The sequence below is a fragment of the Antechinus flavipes genome, chromosome 3 (assembly GCF_016432865.1).
Source record: "Antechinus flavipes isolate AdamAnt ecotype Samford, QLD, Australia chromosome 3, AdamAnt_v2, whole genome shotgun sequence".
Lineage (NCBI taxonomy): Eukaryota > Metazoa > Chordata > Mammalia > Dasyuromorphia > Dasyuridae > Antechinus > Antechinus flavipes.
Window position 1 is genome coordinate 148211601 of NC_067400.1, and position 12367 is coordinate 148223967.

General features: G+C 33.1%; 1 protein-coding gene across 1 annotated transcript in view; it reads right to left on the reverse strand.

Annotated features, from left to right (window-relative positions):
• ABCC4 (ATP binding cassette subfamily C member 4) overlaps positions 1-12367 on the reverse strand; it is a 271583-nt gene that overhangs the window by 26534 nt on the left and 232682 nt on the right. Inside the window, 2 exon segments of the mRNA XM_051984011.1 lie at positions 1661-1766; positions 2139-2311. Coding sequence (XP_051839971.1) covers positions 1661-1766; positions 2139-2311 — 279 coding nt within the window.

Here is a 12367-nt window from a genome sequence, read left to right on the forward strand (position 1 = left end):
TTTTGCAAAGTACTTCACATAAGTCTCACAAAAACATTGTACTTGCCTCTACACTAATTATTATCTGAGTTTTATAGTTGAGGAAATTGAGGCCCAGAGAAATGAGGTGGAATTGTCCATGGTCACTTATGGTCAATGTCTGAGGCAGGATTTGGACCCAAGTGTTCTGAACCCCATTTCCAGCACCCTAAAGTTTATTTGTCTAGAGTTCAAAGGATTCAAACAGTTAAAAGTTCAAAGTAGAATTGGCCAAATGCACAAAAAAAAAAAAAAAAAAAAAAAATTCTGTAATCTATCAAATATAATTCTGATGAGAAAAACAAAGATAAGTAAAAAGTGGAGTTTTTCACTTTTATAGCTTTAATTGAACTAAGAAGATAATATGACAGGCTGCCCTGCACAATTCCAGATCAGTCGTGAATCTAAGGGCCACCCACTATTTTATCAGGGCTTTGTGTTTATTTTCATGGCTCCTGAAGGGTCATACCATTGCTTTGATCTGACTGTCCAGCAGAGCTGTGTTCAGCTGCTGGTTTCTAGCAGTCTGGTTATGACACATTGCTGAAAGCTGTGCTTCAATTAAATGCATCTGGAAACCTGTCCTGTGCCCTTACTGTTGATCCTTGACCTGGTTCGGTTCACCACCCAACGTGGCTTTGGCATTCTGACATTTTCCATTCACTATGAATATACTATCTTCTACAATGGTGGGAAAATCATGGCTCCACTGCTGGTCCTCTACTTGGGAGCTATATTCCAGGATGTAGTCATCAATGATCCCAACTGCTTGCTTAATGTGAAATAGGGACACGGTGTTACTGATAATAAAACTGCCTAAGAAGTCAATCTGGGTATTATGTAGCAGTAATATTCCTGATGTCATACTGAAGGGTTGACACAGATCCTCATAGAGTGTCAGGAACATCTCTGTTGAAAAAATGCTGGTCTTTCTCAATTCTGGTTTGTTTGGTTTTTTCCTTTCTTATCAATAATTGTGAGGAGGAAAAAAGATACTTATGAAAATAGGTAAGAATATTGCTTTTTAAAATCACAATTGAGAAATGGAAGAAAATGACTACAAAATATTTTTATAGGATGGCAATCCCATATAACATATTTGTTATAAATCTGAAGAAAATTTTATCTGACCCAGTGTCTATCAGTGAAGAGAATCTGACCAGAGTCACAGATTTCTTTGGGGCTTTGTTTATTTGAATAGTGTAAGAGATTTCTTAATTGGCTATAATAATCAATTTATAAATTTATTAAAATTTGGACCAATAAGACAGGAAAAAAATAGCCAGAAGCCATGTGCTACTAAGATTAATGAATGCCAGAAGTTGTTGTGAGATGTGATGTTCTCAAGAAAAGGCAGGGAGAATAGCAAGAACCCCTGGGATTGGCATCAGATAAGGCCTGGGTTAAATCTTGCTTTTAACAATTTCCTCATCTCTAATAACAAAACTTATCTCACAGAGTTGTTTCAAGGATGATAGGAGATAAAGTATATTAAGTACTCTAATAGCATTCTGTAAATTTTAGCAATTATGTATTGTCTTTTGTTGAAATCACCTTCTGCAGGGCTTAGTCTAAGATGAAGGAATGCAGGAAATTAAAAAAAAAAAAAGAAAAGTAAATGACAAATAGATAGTCCTCTTACCATTATCTTGTCACTATCGATAATGGTGTTTAATCTGTGTGCAATGGTCAGGACAGTGCATTGGTCAAACTTCTCACGAATTGTCTTCTGTATTAATTCATCTGTCCTGAAATATGACAAAAAATTTAATGAAGAGAAAATAACAAAGAAAAAAGAGTAAACAATCAAAAAGCATATTATTACTTTAGTTGTGGAGAGGAAAAAAGGTACCTACTTATGAAAAAGGGTAAGAATACTTCTGTTTTTTAAAATAAAAACTGGGGAGTGGAAGAAAATGACAAATATTTTTATAGGATGGCAGAAAATAATTTTTATCTTGTAGGTAGCAAAAGAAATATTCTTTTTTTTTTTTCTTAAAGCATGTTTATTCAACCTCCAGAAAAAATTCTAAAAGCATTTTGGACACCATGACACTTTTATCATTTATTTAAACTACTTCCAACATTTTATTATAGTGATAAGACCCTTATTTCTGTACCTTGGATCCACATTGGCTGTTGCTTCATCGATAATCAATATTCGGTTTTTTCTGAGAATAGCCCGGGCTAGGCAAACCAACTGTCTTTGTCCCACACTAAAATTGGATCCTGCTTCTGCCAACTCAGTATCCATTTTGCCTGGAAGATCTTCTATAGCTTCTTTAAGCTGTACCTGCAGGGAAGTAAATAGGTGAAGAATGACTTTCTAAACTAATTCTTACTGAAGAAATAATGTCAATCAGCCATGGCATCTTCAAAGATATTTTTTACTTCAGGAGACATAAGTTGCTCGTGTCATCCCTAGCCCACAAATGCTTGAGTGACTCCAAGGGTTACTCCCAGCCGTTAATTATGAGGCAGAGTATTGACATGTCAAGGCAAACTTTTTATTTTTTGCTTTGGAGAATAAATGTAATGGGAACTTAGATACATCTTTTGACAAATATCAACAAGCATAACATTTATTTCAATCTTTTTACATGCCTATTCATGATTCTATCGCATGCTAACATAGGCCATGCCAATTTCATTTTGAAACAGGCACTATAAGAATTCCTTAGGTTCAGTGTGAGAAAATTTGTTATGTTTTATTTGAAAAGTAACTTCAGGGCCTGTACTGAATATGTATGTACTCTGACAGGTTGCTATCTTGGGTAGCTTCAAAATAAACTTTTATCTAGATTTAACTATTTTTCAAGAAGAACTATTTCATGATATCTACTACCTGATTTCTTTGGGGATCCCTCTAAATTTGGGACCCATCGATAAACTTCAAACATGTAAGAGTTAATTTAACCAAGTCCAATACTTTGCACTGAACAGATTCAATTCCAATACAAATATATATTAATCAAGGCACTATGCTAGGCAATGAGGAGTAAAAGATATAGACCACATATTCTACCCAAAGGTTAAAATATAATTAGGTATTTTGGCTTAACACTCAACTTTTTTTTTTTTTTTTTATCTCTGACCTATCTTTCTAGGTTTATATAATATTTATATAATATTACTAAACCAGAATACTGGCTGTTTTTTCTATGGTTCTCTCATAGACTATCCATCTTCCATGGGTGAAATGCACTCCCCTACTATACACTAACCACTCCCTTGAAGGCTTAGCTTGGCTCATGTGTCACCTCCTACAGGTAAACTTTCTTGATCTTAGTTATTAGTGCTTTCTTGTTCCTCTTTAAATGATCATATAGAAACTTACCCTCCTCAGAAAAATATTAAATTTCTTGAGGGCAAAGATTGTTTTCACTTTGTCTCTATATCCATGGTGATCGTTTATTTAGTAAGTACTTATTGGATACGATTAGAGTGATAAGATACATATCAGATATTATATACACAGATAAGTATGATAGTGTAAAGTAGATAGTTATCCCCTCTCCATCACAATTTTCCCCATCACAGCTTCAATATACAGAGAGCTTGTATAAGGAATTAAATGATATATATATATATATATATTTTTTTTTTTTTGGAATATTGTAAACAAGAAATGAAGGCCAGCAGAAGAAAGTGTCTATGACCAAATACTTAACTCGAATTTTGCAATAAAGTACTGTAAGCATCCCATAAAAGAGAAAAAAAAAATCCAGATCTTCTCTGGTACAAAACAGGAGGCAAAAAACTTTACTCAGGTTTTTCAGATTGAGGGGGTACCATGTCCCTAACACTTATAATGCAGAAAAGATAACTGTAGAAAGTGATGGAGTTCTAGAAAGTGACATAAAGAAATGAAAATAAGCATACAAGAAGAGGCACCTGATCTGTCTTGAACAAAGAGCATAATAACTTAAGTTTGCATTTTTATCGATCAATTTATTAAGCACGTAATTTATGCCCTGTAAAAGATATATAAAAAGAAGCAAAAGACAGTGCCTTGTCAAGAAGCTCGTAATTTAATGGGGGAGATAACAACCAAACAAATATATTCAAAAGGGAAACAAAAATTTACATAATAAATAGGAAATAATTTTTAAAAGGGGAAGCACTAAAAGGAGGGTATGGGAAAAGCTTTTTGTAGAAGACAGAATTTTTGCAGTACTTTTTGTAAAGCATTTGTACTTATGTAATCTCACTTAATCCTCACAACAATCCTGTGAAACCAGAAGCCATTATTGTCCCCACATTTCAAATGAGGAAACTGAGGCTAAGAGATTAAGTTGTTTGCCTAGGAATTGGATTGAAGTCTTCCTGATTCTAGCATTCTATCCATTGTTCAACCAGGATGCTTAAAGAATGGGGTTAATATTTGTAAACCCACAGCTGTGATGAGAAAATGGAAGAAACAAGAGACAAATTGGTAGTAAGGAAAAAAAGAAAAAAGAAAAAAATGGAAGAAAGGAGGAAGGAAAAAAAGAAAAGAAAGGAAGGGAGGAAGAGAGGAAGAAAGAAGGTTGGGGACATCTTAACTTCTAGTATAAGAAGACAAATTAGCAAAGAAGACTAAGAGGAGAGAAATATAAATAAAAAGGTACATCGTATTGTTCTGATGTTAAGTGTGTCACTCCCTCTAAGCTATACGGACAGTTAACTTGTTTATGGTAATTCTACCTTCATAAAATTGTGGTTTACAGGTAACTAATCTCTTAATCTCCAAGAATGATTTCATGGGCTACCACTGGTATGATGGCATAGTTCCATGAATATGTGATTGGGAAGAGAGGTTTAATGAAGCCATTAGGCAATTACAGTTCAACAATTCAACAAACATTTCTGAAGTGTTTATGTGCATGGCCCTACACTAGTTGATGCAGTTAGAAGGACAAAATCATACAGTCCCAAGCCCTTGAAGAGTTTATATAATAATTACATATAGGAAACCCAAGGGGTCAACATACCAATTTGTTAAATAATGGTGACAAGTAAAACATCCAATAACTACAATAATAAATGAACACTGACCTTTGCAACAATACAATCTGGAAACCTGCATTCTAATTCTAGCTTTATCATTGTTTAGATGTGTAATTCTAGGCTAAATTATAAAAATTCATATCTTGCTCTGTCCATTTCTTCATAGGGCCTTTCCAATACAATATAGGCATGTATTCATGTCTTATAGCCTAATAATTTCCTTGAGGACATAGGCAATGAATTTTCATTTCAGTAACATAAGACACATTGCTTTGCAACAGTGGAGAATTAATAATGAAGATGGGGGTAGGTAATTTGAAAAAAACTATGTCAATTTCTATGTATTATACTAACTTGCTTTTTTTTTCTTTTTTAAGTTGTATAATCCCAATGTCTTTAATTTTTCCATGTAGGTTTTATCTTTTTATGTCTAATATCTTGAAATTTTCCATATCCTTAACTTCTGGGGCCAACTGAATCATGTACAAATATTTCCATTTTTTTATGCCTGAAAAGATGCATAAAGTTGAATTTTTATATGCTAAATTCCGTTTTCTTACTGAATTTCAGTATACATTTGGAAATGTAATTTTCTTTTAAAAATTTTTAGTATTTTATTTTTCACCAGTTACATAAAAACCATTTTTAACATTAGTTTTTAAAACTTTGAATTAACAAATTTTCCTCTTCCTCCTTTTCTATCCTTTCTTCATTAAGAAGGCAAGCAATTTGATATACATTATACCTTTCCATTCTAGTTGCATTGTGAAAGAAAATACAGACCCCCTCCCCCCAAAAAAAACTCTCAAGAAAAATAAAGTTAAAAAAAAAAAAAGCATGCTTCAATTCAAGACTCCATCAATTCTTTCTCTTCAGGATGGATAGTATTTTTCACCCTAAATTCTTCAGAATAGTCTTGGATCTCTGACCTGCTTGCTGAAAATAGCTAAGTCATTCACTATTGATCATCTTAAAATATTGCTGTTAAGTTGTACACAATACATCTCATTTTGCATCAGCTCATGGAAGTCTTTCCAGGTTGTTCCGAAAGCATCCTATTCATCATTTCTTTCTCTCTCTCTTTTTTATTTTTGACCAGGCAATAGGGGTTAAGTGACTTACCTAGGGTCACACAACTATTAAGTGTCAAGTATCTGAGAGTGGATTTGAACTCATATCTGCCTGACTCCAGGGCTAGTGTTCTATTTACTTGCCAGCTAGCTGCCCCTCCTTCCATGCTCACTATTATAGCTCTTATAGCACATCATTTCTTATATATTACTCCATCATAATCACATCATACTTTATTCAGTCATTCCCCAATTGATGGATATTCCTTCAATTTCTAATTCTTTGCTATCAGAAAAGAGCTGCTATACATAATCTTGTATATATAGTTTTGAGTTACAGACCTGGTATTGGTATTGCTATGCATAATTCCAAATTGCTCTATAGAATGGTGGAATTAATTCACAATTCTACCAACAATGCGCATCAAACTCCCATTTTCCCCATATTTCCTCCTACATTTTCATTTTCCTTTTTTGTCCTATTAGCCAATCTTATTTCTCTAATCTATTGTGACTTAGAGCAATTTTCTTTTTCAAATGGCTATGGATAGCTTTGATTACTTCATCTGAAAATTGTTCATATCTGTTGGACATTTATCAGTTGGAAAATGGGCTCTTATTTTTATAAATTTGACTCAGTTCTCAAAAGTTTGAGAAAGGAGGTCCTTAGCAGAAACACTTGTTTCAATTTTTTTTCCCAGATACAACTGAGAACTATATTTTTCCTCTATCCTACCTCCCCATTTATTTTATTCTTGCTCTACTTTCACTCTGTTCCTCCTCAAAAGTGTTTCTTCTGGCTACACCCTCCTGCAACATGCCATCCCTTCCATCACCCCAGCCCCCTTTTTCTTATTCCAGTCTCTTCCTACTTCCCTATAGGATAAGACTAAGCCCAATTGAATGAATGTGTATAATATTTTCTCTTTGAATCAATTCTGATGAAAATAGGATTTACTCACTCCCACTCAACTTCCCTCTCTTCTCCTCCATTGTAAAACTTGACTTTTTATATGAGATAATTTATCCCATTTTCCTTCTCTTTCCCTTTCTCTCAGTATATTCCTCTCACCTCTTTTCCTTTTAGATATCATCCCTTCAAATTCAACTTACACCTGTGCTCTCTGTCTGTCACTCTCTATATGTACATTCCTGCTAACTACTCTAATAATGAGAAAGTTCTTTTGAGCTGTTCAAAGGAGGCAGAATGGCAATTGAATTCATTACTATATCATGAAGGAACTGAAAATTCTTTAATTTATTGAATCCCAAACCAATGATAATCCTATAGATTGCTGATTAAACTTTCCAGTTTGGTGTTTTCTGAAAATGATCAGCTCTATTCTAATAAACAATGATAAAAATATCAACAACAACACGCCAGCCCATGATTAACAATTTATTTTGTTATTATTGGATAGAATATAATAATGGAAAGAAGAGAACTATGAATATAACCAAAAAAACAGGCAGACAATAATAAGAAAAAAATATGACAAGGGAACATGCGTTAAATTTTGAGTTTAAATATTCCCTTCTCCACTAGGTAGTTTTATTATTATTATTATTATTTTTTGCTGAGGCAATTGGAGTTAAGTGACTTGCTCAGGGTCACACAGCTATGAAGTGTTAAGTGTCTTGAGACCAGATTTGAACTCAAGTCCTCCCGACTTCAGGGCTGGTGCTCTATCTACTGCACCACCTAGCTATCCATGCCAGTAGACAGTTTTAAAGGAATTTAAGAAACTTGAGGAATTTGAATATCCTTAGGGAATAGATTTAAGGCCCTTTAAAGAATGAACTTTTTCTATGAAGCAATGAAAATAGCCCAATATTCAATACATCTAAATATCTAACAATTTTTTAAAGACTAATATTGTGGGTCTGGATTTCATTTAATTTTTCAAATATGCAACCTGATTATCAAAATACTTAGTAACTTGTCTTTCTTTGAATTCTGCCTAGACATTCTAAAATTCCATTTTTTTGTTGTCATTTGTCATTTTCATTATTTCTAAGAAAGTTAAAAAACAACAAAGAACTCTATTGCAGACAATTTAAATAGTTCTATGAATGAAACAAGTTTTGCCAAGAGTTCAAAGTCAAAGAATTTTGTTATAGATAGAACTGTTTTTCTATTAACGCTTCAGTTTCTTTTCAGTTGCCTTTATTTTTTCAAATTCTTATACCTAAGAGTACACTGCTAGATTTCCCTGTTCCTTCCCCCAGACTGTCACCCTTTTAAAATATGAACAAGACTCAATGAAATAATGTAATCATATACTATTGTGATGAAATTGGTTGAAAAACTAGCACAAAATTCAAAATAATTTTAGCCCACCAATCAGCTAAATATCAACCAATAAACATTTAGTAAGAACCTACTATTTGTCAGATATTGAATTAGACACTGAGAATACAAAGATAAAAATGAAAAGTCTTTGCCCTCAAGGATTTTATACATTTTGTTGGCTAAAGCATGTGGATACATACATACTTACTTGCACCAGACATTGTTTCCTATCTGCCAGGATTAGAAGTGTGGTGGAAATCCTAAAAGAATGAGGGTAATTCTGAAGAGAGATAGGTTTGGAGAAAGAAATGAGTTCTATCTCAGCTGTTATTAAATTTGGTTGACAATTAGATATCCATTTTGAAATGACTCCTAAATAGCTGGTGATGAGGGACAAGAGCTAAGATGAAAGACCTAGGAAGTCATCTGCATGGAGATGATAACTTATGGGAGCAGCGAGAGAAGGGACAAAGCACAAGACTGAGCACGGGGTGCATATCCATTATTAAAAGCTTGATCATCTAGCAAAAAAGTCTTAGAAGGACTAGTCAACAAGTTTAGAAAAGTAATAACAAACAACAAAATGAAAATCCTGAAAAAAGATATGTTAGAGGTTGGTCAACAGTGTGCTGACAGAATCCAAAAGGATGAGAAAAGAGTGCAATAGATTTGGCAATTAAATTATTGATAATTTTGGAGAGGGAGATTTCTGTTGAATCATAAGGCTAAATGTTGAGAATTGAGTGAGAGATAAACAAGGGAAGACAATGAGTGGGCCAGATAATGAAGATTTTTAAAACATTGTTGAGAAACCTGGGGATGTTTCTAAATAAAACACGTGAGCCAGTAGATGAAAAATAGATTAATGACCCTTGAAGGTTCCCATGTCTAATTCTCCCATTTAAAAAGGAGCACTTGAGGCTAAAAGAGGTTAAATGATTTGTCCACAGTTGTATAAGGTGAGAGAGTTTGAGATGATGCTATATGCTTTGAGATGTTAAACAGGAGAGAAAATGGAAGCAGGATGAATGACTTTTAATCTATCAGTAAAGCTGGACGTAAGGTCTTTTGTTGAGGTGAGGTGAGAAGTTTTATGAGAGATTAGAAGAGAAGAGGGGTTCAGAATAGCTATAATAGGGAATGTAACAGAGAATCAATTAGGGAGTAAGGAAAAGATTACAATAAAGGCCAAGTTTAAATTAGAAATTAGAGGAACTAGTGGGAGCAATTCAGACTTTTATATACCTATGAGATAACTTTATGTAAGATAAACATATCATGATACATTAATATGCACTTAATATATGCACAAGAGCATTGTGGCAGATATATATTTATTTTAAGTAGCCACTGTCCCAGCCCTCATGGCATTCCCAGTCCAAAAGGAGGGATGAAGTCTAACTACAGGTAACACTACTACATGATATATATGTATGTATATTACATATCATGTGCATTAGAGAAGTATAAAACAACCTCACTTGAGGATTAAGAGGGATCACCAAGAACAAGTGCATGGAACAATAGAATCAGGGAAGATTTAATGGATTTTGCTTGGATTAATTTTATTAGCTAGAGAACCAATGGATGTTTAGTTATGAAAAAAGTTGTGAAATCATTTACCTACAACTCCAATTCGGAGTTTCTAAAGGTGTGTAACAAAAGCAATACCATAACTGAATAAATATGTATCCAGTTCATAGGCAGAGATTAACAATCTTAAATACCCCCAATGATCAATTACCTTCCAAACAGAAGATGAAATAATGAACCTAGATTAAAAAAAAAATCCCCAAGTTTTCTGGGAAGTTGGGTGGATGTGTAAAGATTTATCATAGACACACCTCTAAAAAACAAGAATTACAGGTAAGAAACTGTCTGGCCTCCAAAGTTAATGATGCACAGAAATATCTTATCCAACACATTAAGATTTCAGAGACATCCCTAGAAGGGTAAAATAAATGAAAACTATGTTGGTAAAAGGAAAAAAACCTAAACCAAAACAATAAACCAAAAGCAATGATTCAGCTACTTTAGGTCTCATTTATGAGTATATGTTTTCTTATTCCTTTCTTTTTTTGTAAAAGAGTTACTACACAATTTCTAAACAATTAGAAATCATTAAACCATTTTGTGAGATGTGGATTTATGTAGAAGACTATTAGGGAACAGCTAGATGGTGCAATGGATGGAGGACCTGGTCAGAAATCAGTTCAAATTCATCTCAGATATTAGTTGGGCATCCCTGGGAAAGCCACTTAACGCAGTTTCCTCATGTATAAAATGATTATGAAAAGGAAGTAGCAAATCATTCTGTACCTTTGCCAAGAAAACCCCAAATAGAGTTGCAAAGAGTCAAAATGACTGAAACAATTGAACAACAACAATAACAGAGTGCTTCTCTGAGAGTCTATGATTTTTAGTGTTTAATAAATTCTGAAGAAAGATGTGGACTGGCTTTAAAAAGCAATCTGGGTCCAAGTCTTGCCTCTGATAAATACTGTCTGTGTGACTTAGCAAGTCTCTCAACTTCTGAGTGATGCAAACCTTTTTAAACTTATAAATTACAGATCATTTGCCAAATTGATTAGTGGAATTTGTTGCACAGCAAGTTTTCTAAAATAAATTTCTGACCAAAAACCAAACCAAAACTCCAACAAAACCAATGAATGCACACGCACACACACACACACAAAACAAAAAACAACTTTTCACACTATGCTAGATATGTTAACAGAAAACCTGAAAATAAAGAAAATGCCCCTAAGGAGCAAAACATCTAGCTGGAACAAGTAACAAGACCAATATACACATAGCAAGAAACAAATATGTAGAAATTATAATAAGAAGAGAAAGAGTAGTTCATAGAAATGCACTGATAAGTCTATAAAAAAAGTTATAAATACTCCTACAGCAAAAATATATATTTAAGGACATTGTTAGAAATAAAATGAAAACCATTTCTAATAGCTTAGTCAAAAGTATTTCTTTCTTGCCATCTATTACACATTCCTACTAATATATTGTCTTTGTCTTAAAAATGATGCTTTTTAAAAGGCTTTGATTTTAATTATATTTTACACTAATGAAAGATTTTTCTCTGTAGGTCCCTAAATGATTAAGAGGTACTACCTCAGCCATCTCTTGGATAGAAGTAGTATTATCTTCCCCTCCATCCATACCTCTTTTTATTATTGTCCTTAATCTAAATATTTTATCTTTCCAAGTGAATTTTGTTATTTTGTCCAGTTCTGTAAAACATTCCTTTGCTAATTTAATTGGCATAGCATTAAAAGTATAAATTAACCTTATTAGTGTTTTAGTTTTTATTATATTGGCAGACATAAGGACTGCATATTTCTATAGCTATTTCTTTATTAAGTATCTTTTATTTCTTTAAGAATCACTTCAGAATAAAATCTATACAAATGATTTGTGTGCCTTTGTAGATTTATTCTTAGATATTTTATGTATTTTACAATAATTTGGAAGGTATTTCTGCATTATTGTCTTGGATTATGTTATTCTATAGAAAAGCAGTTGACGTTGAGTGTTATAGACTATAACTTTGCCTGAACCTATTGTTTCAGTTGTTTCAGAATCTTTGTAGATTCCTTAATGTTTTCTTAGTAAACTATAATATCATCAACAGATAGTTTTATCTTCTCTTTACTTAGCTCTACATTTTTAATTTCTTTCTTTTTGTCTTACTGCTATAGCTAGAATTTCCAGAACTATATTAAATCTTTCTTTTTGTCTTACTGCTATAGCTAGAATTTCTAGAATTATATTAAATAATACTGACGAGTTTAGGCATCCTCACTTCACTCCAATATTTAGTGGGAAAGATTCTAGTATTCTCATTGCATAAGAAGGTTGTTTTTGTTTGGGGTTACTTTTTATGTTATTAGAAAAAGATCTCTCCATGCCTACTCTTTCTAGGGTTTTTAGCAGATACGAGTGTAACACTTTGTTAAAAGCTTTTTTTTTTTTTTCC